Source organism: Hermetia illucens, chromosome 5 (genome assembly GCF_905115235.1).
Source record: "Hermetia illucens chromosome 5, iHerIll2.2.curated.20191125, whole genome shotgun sequence".
NCBI classification, from domain to species: Eukaryota; Metazoa; Arthropoda; class Insecta; order Diptera; family Stratiomyidae; genus Hermetia; species Hermetia illucens.
Genome location: NC_051853.1, coordinates 10,483,539 through 10,503,907, shown reverse-complemented (window position 1 = coordinate 10,503,907; position 20,369 = coordinate 10,483,539). Strand labels below are relative to the sequence as shown.

Sequence of the window (20,369 nt, the reverse complement as noted above, 5' to 3'; positions counted from 1 at the left end):
AACGAACAACGCAAGGTCATCTTTCCCTCTAGTGGTAACCGCCCCCCCCCTACTCACTTGGATTTCTTCCTGAAGGATCCGGCGCAGATCTTCTCCCCTTCTACCTCCTGTAGCATTAGTTATCCCAGCAGTCGAATTTCCCGGTGTTGATGTACCGCGTGCTCACTGAACTGGGTTTTCTAGTACATTGTGTGCCATACCACATATTAAAGATCTTGGAGAATGAGCATCTAGGTCTCTTGGTGAGCTATAATCGCTTCGATCTATCCTGCAATACACTGTTTGACCCTTACTGAAAACATTTTACTAAAAAGAGATAAGTGCGAACATGTTTGTGTCCATATCCACATGATGTCGGACCGGACCAAATGGAGAGCCACTTGCTCCCACCCGGACTTAGGACTCCTCAATCTTTAAACAAAAATTGTCTAGCTCCAGCCAAGCTTTGGCCGAACTGTGGGCGGATTTACGTTGGATATAATTCGTACCCTTGCTGTGTTTTTTACAAATTATAGAAAGGGAGCTTATAACACCTGCGAGCCGCTTTGGTCACGCTGCTCCCATGACAGAGGTGAGGCAGCGTCTGATGAGTTACCTCTGCCTTGGTGCGAAACTTTAGCCGTTTTCGACCCTCTTTTCATACTTTCCAAACTAAGTAAAAACATTCGGTTGCTGGTTGCTGGTATTTACCTGGTGAATAATATGCAGAAGAATGTCTCCCTTGTTTAGTATCTCTCTGTCAATACACTCTTAAGTAAATTGTATTCCTTCCGAATTATACCAAAAGCTCTTCTTAGACTACCTACTCACATGTAGTCCACTAAACGAATCTTAAAAAGGCGTATACCTATTATGCATGGTCAGGTATCTAAACAGGAAGCACCTACTAAGTACTGCAAATAAACAGTGCAGACCAACAGTAGCTCTGCCTTTCAATTGTCTGTTTACCCCGTGTCAAAAGGAGAGTGCAGTTGAAAACAATCTATTCAATTCCACGCATCAAAAACAACTTGACACCTAATTTGAACTGCTTGGAAGATGCTAAGATAAAAATCAAAGATAAGAGAAATCAAGATAACAACAGCAAATAAGCTGCTGAAGCTACTGATGAATCTGCGAAAGAGATCTCCTCAGTCAAGCTCACAACTCAACTAGTGCAACTTTGAACATTCCAGCCAGCCACCGTACCTCAAAATGAAGGAGAAGTCGAAGCAAGGCCCAGAGGATACTGCCAAAAGATACCGGTTGGAGCCACCAGAAGGAGGATGGGGCTACTTAGTCGGCATAGGAATGGCATTGCCCTTTGTAAGTGATCAGTGCTGTGTTCGCTACTTAGAAAGGATTAGTAGACCTAACCCGTTTTAACGAGAGATTTAATTCCTTTAATCCCAGATTTGTGCATTCTCATCCATGCCTTGCTTTGGACTCATATACAATGACTTTTTGAAGCAACTTGGGGAAGGAACCAGTGCGGTCGCAGTTATCACCAGTTCGTTTTTCAGCGCCATGAGTTTTGCCGGTCTCTTTTCGAATACTTTGTTTAATAAATTTTCCATGAGAAAAGTCGGATTAGTTGGAGGAATTATGTACTTTGTTGGTGCATTGTTTCAGATTTTTGTGCAGTCCACGACGCAGTTATTTGTCGGATTCAGTTTACTCCAGGGTAAGATGTGAAATTTGTTAACTAAGTTGTTATGTTATTTTCGAAAACTGATTGCTGTTATTATTGACATTTTTGAGTGTATTTCGTCTTTTTTGTGTCATAAAGTAAACAATTTATTTAATATGATATTAAACACAACAACATTCCTGTTGCCGACCTGTTGCCAACTGTTGCTGACTTTCATAGTGCTGTTGACTCGAAACTCAGCGATAATATAAAAGTTGCCAACAGATAGGCAACACGAATGTTGCTAGATTTAACAACTAATTTAATAACCCAACAATATGTTCACTTAGGAGCTGCAATTGGGCTCATAATCCCAACAGCCTACACCCTCTTCAATCATTACTTCGTCGAGCGGCGCGTGATGATGATGAGCATTGCACAATCTATAATTGGCGTTGGCATCATGTTTTACCCAGTGCTCACTCAAAAACTCATGGAGTGGTACGGTTTCCGAGGTTGCTTAGCGGTTTTAGCGGCCATAAGTTCCCATGCGATATTTGGAATGTTATGCATGCATCCTGTTGAATGGCACATGAGGAAAGTGCCCATTCCCGAGGACGAACTTGACTCACCAGAATTAAATGGAAAAGCAACGATTGATATGCATCATTTGGAACCTCTAATGGAAGATATTGTATCTAAGCCTAAGCCTCGAAAATCTGTGGATACTGCACCCAACTCTAGGCTTGCCAGTGCACTAACGTCTAGACGCCCTTCAAGCATTGCTAGCATGGGCAACTGGACAGGGCCTGTCATACTGAGTGAAGCTATGGAATACAGTCCTAAACCGGGAGGAAAATGGTTTGTATGAAATTTACGACTGTTGCACCAAGATTTCGGTATCAATTGAAATTTTACAGGCAATACCTTGTGGACTTCTTGGATCTGACTTTGCTGAAGGACGCAGTCTATGTGAATATTGTGCTTGGAATCTCATTCGCCTTATATTCGGACATCGCATTTCTCACCATTCAGCCCATGTACCTTTTTGAGATTGGATTCACAGAGGTATGCATTTGCTGTAGTTCTCACTGAGCTTCATCAATGTCATCTGACATTCTCTTCATTCAGGTTGAAACTGCTAACATAATCGCAATGGGGGCTGCAGCAGATTTATTTTCAAGAGTTTTCCTAGCCGTTAGTAGTGCGTTTGTCAGTGTCCCTTCAAGATATGTCTACCTTGCTGGGTCTTTGTTTTCGATTGTTGCAAGAACAGGTAAGTGAAACTATTGTACAGTATATGAAGCTGTGCTTTCCCTGCTTCATATAATATATTCACTCCAGCAGCACCCCATTTCACGTTGGACGAAATATTTTAACATTTTTTAAAGAACATTAAATCCATTGTTCTCGTTCCTCTCACATTTTTACATTACATACTTAGCAAGCTAAGATGTCAGCGTCTGTTTTACCACCGACGCTCTGGCAGCCACGCCCAGAATGTTGTGTTTAGTTGACCCAGTTAAAGCAGTATCTGTTAAGCCCGCCATCCACGAACAGTACGGCCTGTCAGTTACAACTCAATAGTCCGCATTCGTCCGGCGGTCGTGACGTGGATGAAGGCTCTAGCCTGTCAATTTAGACTGACATGAGAGAGAATCGGTGACTTATCCTGAATGCTGAGAATTGAAGGCTGTTGCTGTAAATGGAAGGAACGTCAATGCTCCAAGGCTTAATCCGGGCGATTAGACCCGAGTTTGCACGGGGATTCGTCTGAAGTGGCTTTCGGTCACGACACCTTTACCGGGGGTATACTGGTACCATGGGAACTGGGATAGCCCCTGAATTCACATGTTTCAGAAGAAATTCTCAGATCGGTTGTAGCGGTTGGGCCTCTAGTGGGAGTTTCATGGGGGTTGCGGTTACGTCCAAGCGGACAGAGACCTTCAGGCCTCAAATGGCCTCAACAAGGGTGCCCTACTCCAAAGTTCGGTAGAGATTCAGGTAGGCCTTGCATCCACCAGTATGAAGAAGATGAGCCATGTACTCGGTATGGACTGATACCGTAGTGCTTATCTTAAGTTAACCCTCACGTTAAACCACCAAGACGTAATTCCTTGTAGATAGACAAGCTGTTGGGGAGTGTCGTCCTTATGAAGCTTCACTGGAGGTTGTTTGGTACCATGGAATCGGGATGGCCCTCTGAGAGCATATGCTCCAGGACAATGCCTATAGAAAGTACTCCCGCCTCGGTTATTCACGGTTACCCCAATTATAGAAGTTTCATCGTGGTTGTGCTTACTTCACGGACTTAAGCGTGGAGTTGCGCTGTGGATGTGTTAGATAGTCCTCGTGTCCACTGAAATGAATGCTGAGTCCGCACACAGTATAAACCAGTACCGTGTTGATAATCACGGCTGTGAATTGTGGTCTCGAAATCAATCCATGTCCGAAGAGGACCATGAAATTATACCTACAGGGCAAATACTCACGTCAGACCACCGGGACCTTCACTTCTTATGAATAAAATGGCTAATCACAGTAAGAAGCGGATATGCACTGCTTCTCCAAACAAAAGTGAAATCATTTCGGTCAACAAGATCGCTGAGCTGGACGGTTTCTCGACGAAGAGTGTAAAAATAATAGTTGAGATTGTCTTGCCTTAAATCTAGCAATGTAATTATCTCAACATCCACATTAAGATAGCCCATTCCAACCTTTATTGTTAGAAATACCACTCAGAATAGTTTCGACCGGTACACCTCCGGGAGGTTCATCACATTAATTCTTCTGTTTCATCCTCGAATTTTCCGAAAACACCAACAACAATCGGTACTACCATTTCTGAGAAAAACACGTGTGATAGACAGACAGACAGGCAGAAGCTGTTAGCGACTGAGAAAGTTCGAATTGGATGAGTAGTCTACCGTTTATAGTATGCCTTATGGCTCATGCTTTCGTATTTAGTGAAGGCAAACATCAGCGGCATTGATTTATCCGATCGATACTGAAGGTATGGGAAGCTTAGCTTCGGCTTCTGAGACGCCGCTGCCTGACTCTGTCTAACAATACTGGCATCACATCTAAGTTTCCCTGGTCGACTAATCCCCCGCCTTTATGTACCACACACCATCCGAGAGACATGGCAACAGTCAACTGGGTTCCAATCTTCTCCCCACTAACGTGTGACCAAGAACTAAACACCTTCTATATCACCTTATCTGATATTATTCCCTATTACGTCCCCTCCTCTCCTAAGTGCTTGCGCTTTTACCCTGTCTGGTTCACCACTGATCCAGTCTTCTAAAACTTATGCTGACTTAGTTTCTTTTTTAAAACTCTGCGTTCTACGGTCAAATCCTTAATACGTAAATCCAGAAACGAACATCTGACCAGTGCTGAAGACTCACTGAAGCGCGGAAACCTGAAACTTTTCTGGTCCCACATTCGTAACTCCCGCAGTTTTGCGCAGCTATCCGCTCTATCCATTAAATTCTGGCTCCTCGGCTAACACCCCCGACTATCTTGTGGTTTACTCTGCCCCCACTTCCCCTCAGTCTATGTTCCCTCTCCTTCCTTCTCTTCCCTTCCGATAGTGGATGTAGCCTGCCCACATCGCCTACCATTCCCCTCCTTACCACTCTTCTTGTGCAGTATCCCATTGGCAAACTTGATGCCAATGTCGGCCCTGGCTACGATGGTCATCCAAGCCCCTTTTTGATTAAAACTGATCAGTCCATCTCCCTTCCCCTATCCCTTATTTTCAATAAAAACCACGAAAGAATCATATCCCGGCTTGAGGAAAGAGGTTCTCATCATCCCCATTCACAAAAGCAGCGATCGTACTCTTGCCAAGAATTGCCGCCCCATTTGACTCAAGACCTCGGAACTACTTTCTACGGCTCCATTCGGAAGCGGACGTAAAACCGTGAGGGACGCCTATAGAATCATCATTTCCACAGATCACGTGCCCATCCTCCATATTAAAAATGTTCTAAAGGTTATTCCCCAGCAAGAGAAGGATACTGAATCTTCCAGTAACCTCGGAATGTGACGCCAATACTACCAGTCACCAGAGACGAACTACTAGAGATCTGCAACAGAATAAGCTGGACGAAGTACCAAATAAGGCTCTTAAAATCGCAGTGAAGTCCAGACCGGACATGTTTGCTGAATTCTTCGAAGCGTGCATGTCCGAAGGGATATTTTTTACGCCATTGAAGCGCCAGTATTGCTGCCTAAGGCTGGTCCATGTCAGCCATCCTCATGTAGACCCATATGTCTTCTGGACACTATGGGGAAAATGTTAGAGCGTTAAGAGAGGAGGACTTTCAAATCGATATCGTATGGGTTCCGTAAAGCCAGATCAACCATTGATGCATCAAATTGGTAACTGGCTTGACCGACGATGCAATTCACAGAAAGGGTAGTGCCAGTTACTATTGCGTGGTAGTGACGCTGGACATTAGGAATGTATTCAATTCGCCCAATTGGAATCTAACACGGAAATACCAGCGAAAATTGGCATTTCCACCTATCTCGCAATTATTGTTAACTGTTATTTGGCAGCAAGGAGGCTTTAGTATGAATCCGATAACGGATCTCAGGAGTACGTTGCTTTCGCGGGTGTCCCACAGGGCTCAGTATTGGGTCCACTACTGCGGAATATCATGAACAACGATACTCTTAATCTTCCCCCCATGGTAGTGGGATACGCCGGCGACATAGCACTGGTTGGGTTTGCACAGCATCTCGAAGATGCTGAATTATACTCAGACGAAGCAATCAGTACAGTTAAAGGTTGTTTAGAAAGTTCTGATATGACACTTGTGGAGGAAAAAAAGCAAGTGGTCCTCATCACCAAGCGCCGCAAAAAAAAATTACCCCCGCATTCAAATGGGAGAGACGGGAAGCTCAGTTACAGGCAACAGTTGCAGTATGTTTGGGAAAAAGTGGTGAGCTCAGTCATCGTCGAGGCGTTGCAAATATCAGTTAACGTTAACAAACTGAGTTCGGTCTACAGGAAGATAGCCCTGAGGTGTACTCTGCCTTCAGGACTGTTTCAGATGATGCAGCGTTTGTTATCTTGAGAATGATACAGACATCTTGGCAGATGAGATAACGAACATATACAATGCGAAGCCAGTCTTCCCCTTAGAGATCTCCCAGAAATCTATGAATAGATGAGAGGATCGTTGGGAATGCTCCGGAAAGAATCGGTGGAGTCACAGGCTCATCGCTGCCATCACGGCAACTATAATCAGTTTCTCGCAGGCCATAGATGATTACGCCAGTACCTGCACAGGTTTAAATTGGATACCTTACCCGATTATCTAAACTGCGACGGGTGCCAGAGGTCTCAGAACATGTATTCTTCCACAGTCCAAGATTTGCGAAAGAAAGGAGGAAACTAGAGGAGACTTATAGGATAGGTGCTGGTACCAAAAAATCTGTTACCGAGAATGCTAGCATGGGAGAACAAACTGCGAAAGGCAAAGGAGATAAGAAAAGCGCAGTTACGTACCCGCGTAGAGAAGAAAGGTGACTAAGCTAGAATGGGCAGACTGTGCCCCGTAGGTGGGAGTCGGGGGTGGTTTCAGTGGGTAAAAATCCCACACACTGGCATGTGAAGTACCAAAATTCCACCTCCTCAAAAAAAAGAGAGACAGACAGTAAATAAGGCTTTGTTTTACACAAAACCTTAATAAGAGCCATAAGGCAGCAATCCTATTTTGTATTTCATTTCATCTCGAAATGAATGAAAGCTAGATTTAGGACCGTTTCAGGGGTCGTGGTAATAAGATTTCTGATATTTGTGGTTGTGTTTTTAATTGAAATTCTTTTACATCGAGATGAAATTTTGATGGAATACGAAAGCATTTGTTGGCATAAAACAGGCAGAAAAGACAGAAAAACCATCATTAAATTTTTCGGCACCCAATAAAAGGTAAATCTAGCCAAGTATGCCTTGTAAAATGTAATGTAATTATGTGTATTTAAATATTTCAATGATTCCAACTAAAAATACCCAAACATATCGGAAGTATTCCAATAGATAATTTTAAATTTTCCACTGAACGGAACATAATTTCTCTGAACAGCTGATTATCCTTGTGTGTTTCATTCCCTAACGTTCTATAAGTGGAACGTCATTGTCAGATGCCAGATGTCATTAAAATGCATAAGGCAAATTTTCCTAACGATTTGTGAGTGATGAGCTGCAATGAATTTCCTTTCGTTTCAAAATGTCCTTCAGATTTCTGACGAAGCTATTTAGCTTTTTGGAATAGCTCTGCCCTCTTGGTTGACATTGACAAACTCGGATGATAATTTGGCCAGCCTGTAAACTACTTGGCCATTACACATTTTTTGCCCGAATAATTAGCAGAAACTATTTCTATTTAGGACCAATACTTTGTGGGCTACTTGGTTCCTTATTCCCCAATTCTGAGGTCACGGCTGGCACGAAAATGCAAAGTTTGATACGCGATGATATTTCTGGGGTCCAATTTACCAATCTTTACAACTACTATGAAGTCCGTTCTAGCAATGTGGTTTATTGTTAATGTCAGTTGGGAGTAGAATTTGCACTTTGCTCTTTTGCTAACTAGATAATTCTCGATAACTCATATTAGCAGAACCCTTGCCTCATTCTTCTTCCCCCAAAGACAGGAAATCTTTGGGAGACTGTTGATTTTCTGATACCGGATTTATTTCACTGTCACACGCCTAAAAGATAAATAAAAAAAATATCTTTCTTTTATATAACACGTGCCCCCCAAAAAATCAAGATCATGGGAAGATATTTGATAATCGCATCTTAACGCGTAACCGTAATCATAATCTTAACTGGTTTATTGTTGTTGAAATACTTGCAAAATTTATTGTCTACTCCAAATACTATATTTAACTTGAAAGATGGATAGCGTAAAAAAGCTTTCTGCTGAATTCTATTTAAACATTTAAACAAGAAAATTAACAAAAAGTTTGTCAACATGCGATAAGGGAATGAGAAAAAATTTAACCTGTCACATGTGGTTGTTAACCGGGACTAACAGATCCATTTTTTTCCCAAGAACTATGGCGAACCTTGGCTGGTAGTCGACCTAGCAATGGTGCTAATTAAAATTCGGCTTAGTGGGGGATGAGGTATGATTTTTGTTCAGATAGTTGGTCTTGACAACATAATTACGGGAAATGGCTTCATCAGACGCTGCCTTACCTCTGCCCTGGGAGCAGAGTCGGCGAAGTAGTTCGCAGATGTCAAAGGCTCCTTCATATAATTCGCAGAACACGACATGACAGCGAATCATATCATCATCATCAACGGCGCAAAAATCGAAATCCGGTCCAGGCCTGCCTTAATAAGGAACTCCAGACATGCCGGTTTTGCGCCGAGGTCCACCAATTCGATATCCTTAAAAGCTGTCTGGCGTCCTGACCTACGCCATCGCTCCATCTTAGGCAGGGTCTGCCTCGTCTTCTTTTCCTACCATAGATATTGCCCTTATAGACTTTCCGGGTGGGATCATCCTCATCCATACGGATTAAGTGACCCGCCCACCGTAACCTATTGAGCCGGATTTTATCCACAACCGGACGGTCATGGTATCGCTCATAGATTTCGTCATTGTGTAGGCTACAGAATCGTCGTCGTATCCTTAAACAAAATGGAGAATTGTCTTTTTTTGAAAAAAATTTCCCAATATAGGAGTGTAAGGTACAAATGCAAGAATTTAAAACCAAAAAAGTCCCATGCCTAAGGAAAGAAAAAAGTCATATGCTCCGCATCGAAAGTGTTAAAACAAAAAAGCATAACCATATATTTTAAAGACAAATTTTATCTGCTTCATTACGTTGGTTTCCTTTACCTATTTCTATATAAATATGGACGTTGCTCAGCCTGTCCTGATGAGGACCAAAAAATATGGTCTTTTCATCCCCATGTACATGTATATATATATATATAAAAAATGTTTGTAGAAATGCCTTTGTGGGTTAAATTACAGAACGCAGACATTTTTTCTCAAATTTATGAAGATAAAAAAATTGGTTAACTGGCGCTCTTGCAAAGCTCTGTGGATTTGGTAGGCGCAATTTTTCGGGGCTTCTGTGTAAATGAACCACTAAGATGGGTAATCTTAATTGAAGATAGATAAAAAGAGTGGAATATCATGCATGCATACTGAAGGAGCCCGAATAGTGGTAGGGGAATGGGGAGCACTTACAGTAACAGATTTTGAAAAATACCAGTCGTTTTTAAATTAGAGACCTTCCAAATTGAGTAGGTTTACGCAAAGAGGATGGGACTCTCGCAACGGTATACCATGGACGACCAAGTAAACACCTCCCTATCGTCAGAGAGCAAGCTGTAATACATTACTTCGTACTAGCCACTGGTCTCTCACCCTTGGGAGCCTTCAAGTCAGGAAATTCCTTTCACCACCAGGAGGGAGGAGGAGACAAAAATTAGGACGGAGAGGAGGAAGGGAACTGTTAGTACAACCACCAGTCGAGCTGTAGCTTGTTCGTAGCAAGAAGAAGTCGAACTTATTGTGAAACAGGGGTCCATCTGTTAGTGCTCCTCAGCATCTCTCTGACAATGTCGAGGATCATGTCTTCCCACTCTTGTGCCAGTAAGACTGACAACCTCCATGCTTACTTCGAAGCTCGGTAAGGAAATAATCAATCCTACCACGCGATTCAGCCACAGACCTAAGCTGACGATGAGTCGTGCAGTGCATCCGTTTCTTCCCTAGATTTGCCAAGAGAGTTTCCACTAGTTTAGTGCTGTGTGCGCTGCCATTCCTTACGAGCAGTCGCCACCCTTGAGTCTTCTCCCTTTCCCTTGAAATAGTTTTACCTTGCTTAGTAAGAAGAGTAACGGGAATGACTCCGCGATCACTTTCACAACCGATTCTGAGACATTACGATAGGCAGACTCTACCCGTAAAGCTCTCCACCTCTGCACTTGCGCAAGGCGTTGCACTCATTAGAAGACGCTTCCTGCTAGATGTAGGACCTCAATGTTTGCCATTAGCCAACTTAAGGCCAAAACTCCGCTACAGGCTTCTATGCTTCCGCTTTGATTGGCTCAAAAAGCTCATCTTCAAATACGGCGTAAATCTAAGGCTTTTGCTCTATTATCAACGCGTCAATTGACATGAGACGCAGGAGCTCCGCCCTAGGATGATAAAAAATAAAATAAAATATCCGTAAGATATAGCCCGGGACATAGACTAAATTTTTTATTGTGCCTAGCATGTCTTTCAATCTTGCTTATCATTTTCTAACACCAAGGGTTACGAAGAGCACCACGTTCAGGATCGACGGCTGTGTGACTGAGCACAATCAACCCCATCCACAACCTCTATGATAGCATCCCCCCGTGGGTCTTCTTGCTCTAAAGCTGAACTGTCTTGGAGATAAATCCCCGGCAACACGTATCGCTCCAATGAATCAACTCCGGATGAGCTTTTTGAGCACAACCTTATTAAACATTCAGAGTGGACGATATGCAGACGGCAGGTCTACTTTCCCTTTGTTAATCAGCGCAAACCTCACAACTTTCCAGAGAGGAAAAATGGCTCTTTCATACAAGTGTTAGATATTGATGGAACACCTGTTTATATATCTCTACCAGGAAGAACGCTGGGATGGTGCGCACTGAGAGATGGTATCAGCAACTTCAAGCGCGATGTATTGATGGTTACTTGCCGAGAAGTCTTCCAAAGCTCGCCACCCGTTCATCAACGACACCAGTGATTCCGACGTGGAGGTTACGTCCGGAGTGCTTCCTTCGCAACACCGACAAGTTGGCGTGAACCCGAGCCCTGTTCTTGACCCAATTTTGAAAACCGATTTCACTCTGGAAGGCATAAAAATTATGTCGAAAATCTAGCATCGTCTCATTCGGTGTTAGATAGACTCTGAATAATGTTATTATTAAACACTGATTCGAGGCAAAGCCATCCCCGGATTCGGACAAGAACTTGAACTCGAGTGCCGTGCCGAACCCAGATGTCAGCGTTACCTGATAAGTCGAAATGCTATGAAGAGGGAGGGTGTCTTTTTTCTGACACTGTTCGTTGATTAACCCAAGATCGGCTTTTATATCCTACAGTCCGTCGCGGATGCGCATGATGTTAGCTGCGTCCTAGCTTTTCCATTTTCGCCTTGAAGATCTAATACCCCCAAACCCATGTGCAAGGCTCTCACTAGACGCGGCGTGCTCCCTGTAGCGAATCCAACTCTCCCTTTCATTGTACGTTTCCGCTTTATACCCTCTTGTAAGATCCCCGGCAGGTTATAAACGAGTACCCATAATCCAAGCATCTGTAACCCCAATTCTGATTTTCCCGCCGTTAAGAAGTTACTTTGGGTTTTGCAGGACAACTTGCATCCCAAGGAATTTTCGGCCTCGAGAATTCGTAGAGGTAGTAGCTATTCGGACATTGGTTATCTCTAGGCATTCATGCTTGACGACCTTTTCATCTACGGTTTTTTCTGTGAGACAGTCAAGATCTCGGATTTCAGGGAGTACATAGGTTCTAGACTAGAAACTATAGGCTTCTCTAGCAGCCCCTTGATGGCTTTATCTTGCTCGGACAATATTCATTCAATGAGAACTCCGCCACCCATAGTTTTCTGTGTGGACAGCACTTTTGCTCCACTGATTTTGGACTTGATCTTACAGTGGATATTGCGTTCCGTCAGTTTAATAAGCAGAGTTGGCGATCTAGTCCTCTTTCGTTTCCTCACCTTTACCTTTGGTGCTTCAGCATGCATAGACGCCGGCGCCACGTGTTGCTACCTGTTACACTTTTTCGCCTTTTCGTGGGATCTACCTGGTTGAAGTCATGCATTTTCTTCTTTTTGCTTCTTCCCCAGTTCACTCTGCAACGGACTGTCGGCAATCCATTTAGCGTCTGATAATTTGACGTGAACTGCCGTCATTTAGGCCTAACCCCACGGTTTTCTTAAGACAAGAATTGAATTTACGACCACAATCAGAGCCCCGGTGTGACAAGAAGCTGAGTGCATGGTTCAGCTTCATGCTGATGGATGCAAAATATTCCTAAATCTTTACTGAACTACGTAGTATGGCACCCGAGTTGTAGGCGCAACTCCCCGCTTGAGGTCCGAAGGTCTCTGTCTCCGATCGAGACACCACAACTCCTATGAAACTCCAACTAGGGTGCTAACCGCAAATAACCAGGTCGGGAACAAACACCCCAAGGATTCTGCTAAGATGGATGAACTGAGTGGGCTGGGTTCCCATGGTATCAGATAACCTCTGGATAGGCTTCATTGCTGAAGTCGGTGAAAGATGGATAAAGGCTTCGCTTCCTGCATTACCACCATCAAGTCAATGTGTATACAACGTTTTCCGGTGTCACAACGTAGAGGTTCTTCTCGACCACTTGGTGTGGATCCAATCGACAGGTTTGCTGTCGCATCTACCTCCTCACCACCTCAGAGCACCATTCTGAAAGTGTTAAAGTTATGTACCCCACTGGAATAAAACGATCAGTCCAATTTTGTTAAATTCTCTCTTCCCGGTCCTCCGAGAAAACTCCGAGCCGAGAGAAAGTCACCTCCTTCCCTTGCTCTGTCATCTGGCCCGCTTCCTCAAAAAAGCACTCTAGACATATTGATGGTAAGCCTCTAGTCTACCTAAATTTTTGAGATAAGAAACCTGAACTTTTTTCTAGCCAAAAACCATTGATTAATCTTGAGATAAGTGCCACAGACTTGATAACTTTAGAAAACATGAATCAGCATTCAGTCGCCTTCCTGGCGAAAAAAATCGAGCAACTCCTCGGAAAGTAAGAATTAAATGTCGAGTAGATTTTTAGAAGTCAAATACCTTGGCAACCTCCCCGAGCGAGAGGATGGGAGGAGCGATTCCTTTCAAACCCGAAGTTGTGTGAGGGTGTTGAAATAGAGGGACCTTATTTTGTTAAGGGAAAGTCGCACCGCGTCCTTGAAGAACTATTGTGCCCTAGAGGGACCTTAACAAAATCATATTCATTGTTCCTCATCTTAAAGGACACACAATTTTCATACGGGCCCGGATTTCCTCCCTATAGTACAGGCAAATGAATGGATTTCAAAGAATGGTGGACCTCGGCCCAAAACCGGGATTCCGTAGAGTTCCTTATTAAGGCAGACCTAGACCGAATACCGGTTGTTGTGCCACTGATACCTCAATCAGACAACCGATGCAAATCATTATGTCTTACATTTCCGCAGTCTGGTTGTGGAAAAGGTTCTAAGGTGGGAGTGTATCCGAAGCATTGGAAAGGTCAACGTAGATAGATTTATCAAAGTTTTTCAGAAGACTTGGATAGAGCTAAAAGTGCTTCCATCAAACGTCCATGACTTTTAAGGAGCCATGAACTCCCATAGCTGACCTATTGAGAGAAGATGGAGGAAGAGGGTGATTCCCCTAGGCCCAGCGTTTTTGCAAGAGCCCCGAAGCCGAAGCATGTCCTTGTGACTCTGTTATATATTTTCTCTAATTTAGCTTCGTATATATTTTTTGCTAGATTCCTACGATAGTCGCCTTACTATAGTTTAGTTTTGGTGCAGTCTCAATTAGAAGAAGTTGACCCAAGATGAGTAGGGAGAAAAACGGCAGGTAGCCGAGAATAGAGGCTCAAAAATAAGCTGCCAGTCTAGGCGATTCATGTAACCCGATCCCCCAGTTCATTGGACGTGAAAACACCAAAACGACCAATCACCTTTCCCTTCCCCGGGTCAATGTAATCGGTCAAGAGAACTAAATAGAGGACTGTCCCCTAATCCATGATGGACAAAAACTACCACCGCTGAATCCAAGCATGGAGTTAAAACAGGATTCTATCTGAATAAATGATCACCTCTGGCCAGAAGTCCGCAAGGTATCATCTCGATCCAAAGTGTAAACCAAAGTCCAATTTGTATTTCCTTCTATTATTGGGGCAATGTTCAGGTAGAAGAACGTCTTACCAAGAGGTTCAGCAACCTTACCATCTAGTATGCAGATTGTATGAACATTAACCTCTCCTTTTAGCGCTAGCTCGCGGTATGTGATGTTCATTCGTGCCTTCATCGACTAAGTGGAAATATGGCCCGCACTAATTGTACAGACCCTGCACTTCTGTCGTGAGTGGGTAACTCTATAGACCATACGGAAAATAAGAAGTTACCACTAAGTAGCCTTGCTTATTGTCCTCTGCGGGTGTCATTGTTAGTAAGCTTACCTCTCATGTTCAGGAGTTGCTACCCGCCCATTCAAGTACATAAAACTATGTGCAGACCCTCATCTTTAGGTAAGTAGAATATCAGTGGCCACCCCAAGGAACCCAATTAGCGCGGTGATGCTTCGTTTATGTGCTACAAACTCCTAAGGTTATGTAATGTTGTAACAGGAGCAAGGAGGCAGAGTCCAGCCGGTACATATCTTTAGAGCTACCCGTAGCATTCACGAAAAAAAACAGCTCTCCCCCTGCAGCATAAAATCTCTCTGAAGTCCTCGAAAAATGGTTTACCTAGTGACTTAGAGCTAGGCAATCGCAAAGGAAATTCCTGATGGTTTGCCACTTTTCTCCGCAACTTCGGCAATCCGCAATCTTGTATGCATTTGCACGCGTCTGGCACAAGACCTCTCGTGATCGGGTTTTGTTATAAGCGTGCCAAATCCTCCTTGCTTTGGCACAGGTGTGAGCCTTCGCCATCTAAGGTCCACGGCTATTAAGCAGTGTGAATAGATTCCACCCTTGACCCTCGCCAACGGGACATAGACTTTGAATACCGAAGGACTGCAAAGAACAGAGTCTCGCTTGGCCAGTCCGTCAGCCAGCTCACTTCCCTCTATGTTTCTATGACCGAGAACCCAAAAAAGGGTGACCTCGAGCGTACCAACCAGACTATTCAGCGCGTTTATGCACCACCAACCCTAAGGATGTTGCCGTTGAGTAGAAGACCTTAATGGTTGCTTGGCTGTCGATCAGAATGTTACACTTGAGGCTCGGATCATGCCCCAGCCGTCGACTGGCTTCCAGGATAGCCAGTATTTCCACTTGGAATACTCAGCGAATCCTGAGAAACCGTACGATTTGAATACACTATTTATATCCGATCCGTCGGTGAAGAATACTGTGTCATAGCCCTGCGACACGCCGCCGATCTTACACACTGCCCTGGTTGGAAAGTCCACAGCAAAGTTTATCCTGACGTTCGGCTTGAGCGTGGCGTAGCGCGTGAAGAAAACACAGAGTTCCCCAGGTACTTCGTCTAGGATGTTACTATGGTCGTATCCAAATCCATCCAGCATCCAAACTCACGTTGTCTGACAGCACTGCATGCTACAATATATTTTTTGTAGAGGTCTAGGGAAAGAGGTGTAGGGGTACATTGAGAGCATCTGCCGGGCAGGACTGCAGAGCCTCGGTAGCACCTGCACACGCTGTTTTTTGAAGCACATTAAGCAAGAAGTACAATATCTTGTTGTTGTTGGCCAAGGTGACCTTTTTAGTCGCCTACTTCAGCCGTCATGATTGATTCTTAAGACGAGGCTTATACGATTCCCATATGTTGATTATGTTCCACTTTTTGCTTTTAAGACCCATGCCCTGGGTCTTCAATCTGCATTCAAGATATTTGGTATCCAGACGACAATCCTGTTAGCTTAAATCACCTCCCCATAAGGTGAAAAGTGCTAACGTGACCCGTCTTAAGACCGGCTGATTTACATAGTTCACAATCTTTCCGCCACTGCCCAAAGTAACTGAAGCACAGCTCCATATCTCCGACAGAGTAGTTCTTACACCGCGTTGTCTATTCCGCAATCTGGGTATTCTTCAAACTCCACGGCTATCTTCAGAGAAACTTGTGGCTTTAAAAGTTTCCTCAGAGCTTATTGATCCGCCAGGTCTTATCTGCGGATTATTCTCACCATCCCCAGAGATCTTTCGAACCAGCTTTCTCAACGGTGTGCTTACTTTTGATCAATATTTTCTTGTTTAATTCGTAGTCTTATTACCAACTCCGATCTCTGCAACAGGATGAGGTCGTCTACGCTGTTGATGAGGTCTCCTTGCTCATTCTATGGCCTTCCGTCAACTTTGAGCTCTGTCTGGAGTTTTTTTTTCTGATATGCCTAATTGTGAAGTACCAGACGTGATATTGTGGCGCAGTAGGGTTAGCAATTTATTCGAAATTTATTTCGAATGTTGTTAATTCGACTGACAGATGCCACCACCGGTGGTCTCCGTGGCATATTCGAACTCGCCACGAGGCCAATTAAAAAAGTTGCTAGCGTTTCACCAAACAGGCCGCATTCATTTACATGCTATTTTACTGTTGAATTATATCCAATCTTATCATTTTGAGAAAACGGAAATATAATTCGAAATGCAAGAAAGAAATTTCATTTGTCATTCATTAGAGGCAAATTAGTGCAGATCTGAAAATCCTTAAAACCAAACTAATTTCGTGCATCACTAGGGAGTATTAGTCAGAAATAATTCAAAGTACACAAGATACCTAAAATATCATCCAGGGTTTAATCTGCGCAGTTTGTTCTGTTTAGATAGGTTGAAATCTTGTCCCACCCCGAATTACAGTAACCAATTTTCAATCTATTATTTTACCACTTACAGCATTCCTTACGGTGTTCGATTTTCGCGGAGTCGCAATTATGACGATCATAATCGGGTTCCTGAAAACATGGTTGCATGTTCCACTTCCTCTGGTATTCGCCGAATATTTGTCGAAGGAAAGGTAAGTAATCAGGAAAACAAATTCAATTTGACATATCCTGTACTACCCGCCCTCATATGAAATAACTCATGAAAATTCTTCAATCTAGGTTCCCATCAGGATATGGACTTTTCATGTTCTTGCAAGGAAACATAATGTTCATTGTCGGACCCATTGTTGGATATATTCGCGACGCTACCAAGAGCTATGAGATATCCTTCCACTGTTTGAATTTCTTTATGGCAGCTTGTGCGTTCCCGTGGATAATTGAAATTGTATATTTGAAGTGCAGGAATCGGTGGAGAAGGCGACGAGAATCAGTTGCACTACGTGATGAAAACTAAACGGATAAGTAGGGTCTAAGCATTTTTAAGACTTGTATATATTGTAAACTGTACATCCTAATTGTTGCCTAGTCTCAGTAAAATATGTCAAATAATAAAAACTTTTTCAACTTAAAACTTGCTCCTTCAAGGCAGCACCTTCCCTTCAATATCACTTCATCGAGATCCTTACGCTTTATGTAGACATCATGTTTGGGGGTACGCGCTGCGGCATTCTTCCTCTTGAACATTAGAACCCCATTCTGGGTTCTTCGAATTCTGTTGATATTTCCTGTCAGATCTTTTGAGCTAGGATCAGCTTTAACATTTTCCAATATCTCCGCGTAAAACAGATATCCCTTGTTGAAAATAACAGTCGTATCTTGGCGAATACGCGCTTTCACGCTTCACTTTTTTCTTGGTGACTTTGATCCACCTATTCTTTTTGTCCCCCTTGGGTTTCGGTATACCAACCAAGGTTCGCATATAGGCCATATGCTTCCCCCCCCCCCCCCCTGAACTTTCAATTCCATTTTTCCGAACTGCCTGTGTGCCTCTTTTCCATGTGGGTGTCCATTGACTTCCTAAAGGATCCCCTCTTTCTCCCGTACTCTTTCATTTGGCTATAATTCAATGGCCATACACTTCAGTCACTTGTGACACTGTTGGGGTAGTAGGTTCCGGTTTTTTCTTTGAATTCCTTTCTTCCTCCGGCGATCTATCATAGAGAGAGTCTTTTAGCTCTTGTCCTTGATAAGCTTAGACAATTCAACTATTTTAGCCCCAGACTGGATGAAGAGTAATTTCTCCAGATCAGGACTCTGCTCCCTATGTGTCCTGCCGGGGCTACTACTTCTATAGAGTCCTTCATCATTGGCATATGTTAAATTTCCTCGTACGTTATCTTTGACAGTGTTTGACATTGGCAAAGCCTGAGTGGATCTTTCTCTTGGTCCTGTCGCTCCACTTGAACAGATGCGGTTTTATCATCCAGCGATCTACTTCCACTCATTTTTCTTCTCTTTTGTTAGTACTGGGTTCCAAGTCCCTGAAACGTGAGTTTATCCGTCCCCTTGTATTCAATGGTGGGCCTATATTTTGTGTATCCTTCTCATAGCTATGTTGGTCTACTCACCAAAGATGAGCAAACATTTGCCCATGTACAATTTGGAAAAAAGGTACACGAATATTTCTGGCTCCACAGAACAGCTCTGCTCCGAATAGCGACGTCATTACTCCCTTCCTGGATAGTTTATCCGCTGCATCACTGCCTTCTAATATATAATGTGGTCTGGAACCAAGGGTATCCATCTATTAAGGCATTCCGATATCAGTTTGGAGTTGGCCTGGTAGGATCCAAGTGCTCTAATAGCCTCTTGGCTATCAATTAGAATAGCAATGTTCTCCTCTCTACAGTTCCTTTGCAGTTTGAAATAGATACATCTATCTATGGCGTATATTTCCGCCTGGAATATGCTACTAACTCCGCATCCAGTTGGTGTTGTACTTGCTTCTTGTACATTGACGGTCTACGGGCCCCTCCTTTTTGAGCTAAATACCCAAATTTAAAAAAGAAAAATGACTCTCGGTTTCGTCCAAGTCAGACGAAACTCATCAGATGCTGCCTCACCACTGCCCATAGAGTAGTTGATTCTTTTGAGACATCCCCCATAAAATTAAGTGTTTCTGTAAGAGGCTCCCGGCATAAATCGGGACTGTCCAAGACACATCCTGTCAGAAATATAAAGATCGATTCTTATGACACCCAGCGATAGAGGAGGTAGGATTAACATATTTGGGAACCCATCAGAAAGGGGTTTTTTTCCAAGTGCTATTCAATTTTCGGCGGTCAAAGGATAGTATAGGTCCCAGGGCGAAATCTGGATTGGTACCCATGATGGAGTATAAAACCTAGGAAACGTCTGTTAAACCAATACCAACAGCTCTACTACCAAACCCTATCTCCACTTCCACGTGGTATTCGCTGGGAATTCTTTCTCAATGAAAAACTGCAGCGGAGAGGGATGAAGGCGAGACTCCCGCGCCTAAAAGCCAAATAAATTGTACGTACTATCCAATCAGGTTGGGGGTTGGGTAGGGCTGACAACCCTATACGGAAAACCGACGCTACGAAGCTACGAAAAGAGCCTCGAGCAGGATGGAGTTTACAACACATTGGATGGGTAATCTGTCGCCTTAGAGGGCAAATCTCGTTGAAAAGATGCTTCAAGTGTCTCTTGTACGGATATCTGGCAAGAAGACTGACTTGCGTGCTCAATAACATGAGATCGCTATACAGTGCAGGGACCTAGATAAGGTAACTTCTAAGGCGGATTTTTTGCTGAGGATGCAGGGAGTCCTGAATCCGCATCCACTTGATGACGGACCGGACCACTTGGGAAGCAACTTACTTCCGCTCTTGTAGTCCACGGACCCCTCTTCTTGAGTTAAACGGCCATTTTTTTTTCAAAGGTGGAAATCTGCACTGCCTTAGCGGATCAGTCCAAACTGCACGACTTGCAGGAGTCATCCAATGTAAACCTTAGAAAGGCGTGTGGAGGCACACAGATGGCGACCACCCTGCTACCAGCAGAAGCAGCGCGCAAGCTATTGAATGTCGGGGAAGTCCACATTGGATGGGTAATCTGTCGCCTTAGAGAGCAAATCTCGTTGAGGATGCTTCTAGTACC

The 20,369-nt window shown here is 43.6% G+C and overlaps 1 protein-coding gene across 3 annotated transcripts in view; it reads left to right on the top strand.

Moving 5' to 3' along the window:
- LOC119656714 (monocarboxylate transporter 9) overlaps positions 1-17,778 on the top strand; it is a 30,079-nt gene extending 12,301 nt beyond the window's left edge. For all 3 annotated transcript variants that reach the window (XM_038063234.1, XM_038063235.1, XM_038063233.1), the window contains exons 2-8: positions 1,176-1,305; positions 1,393-1,663; positions 1,960-2,470; positions 2,530-2,677; positions 2,741-2,885; positions 17,257-17,377; positions 17,466-17,778. In XM_038063234.1, the coding sequence (XP_037919162.1) occupies positions 1,176-1,305; positions 1,393-1,663; positions 1,960-2,470; positions 2,530-2,677; positions 2,741-2,885; positions 17,257-17,377; positions 17,466-17,700 (1,561 nt within the window). In that variant the 3' untranslated portion in view covers positions 17,701-17,778. The remainder of the gene's footprint in view (positions 1-1,175; positions 1,306-1,392; positions 1,664-1,959; positions 2,471-2,529; positions 2,678-2,740; positions 2,886-17,256; positions 17,378-17,465) is intronic.
- Positions 17,779-20,369: the final 2,591 nt, after the last annotated feature.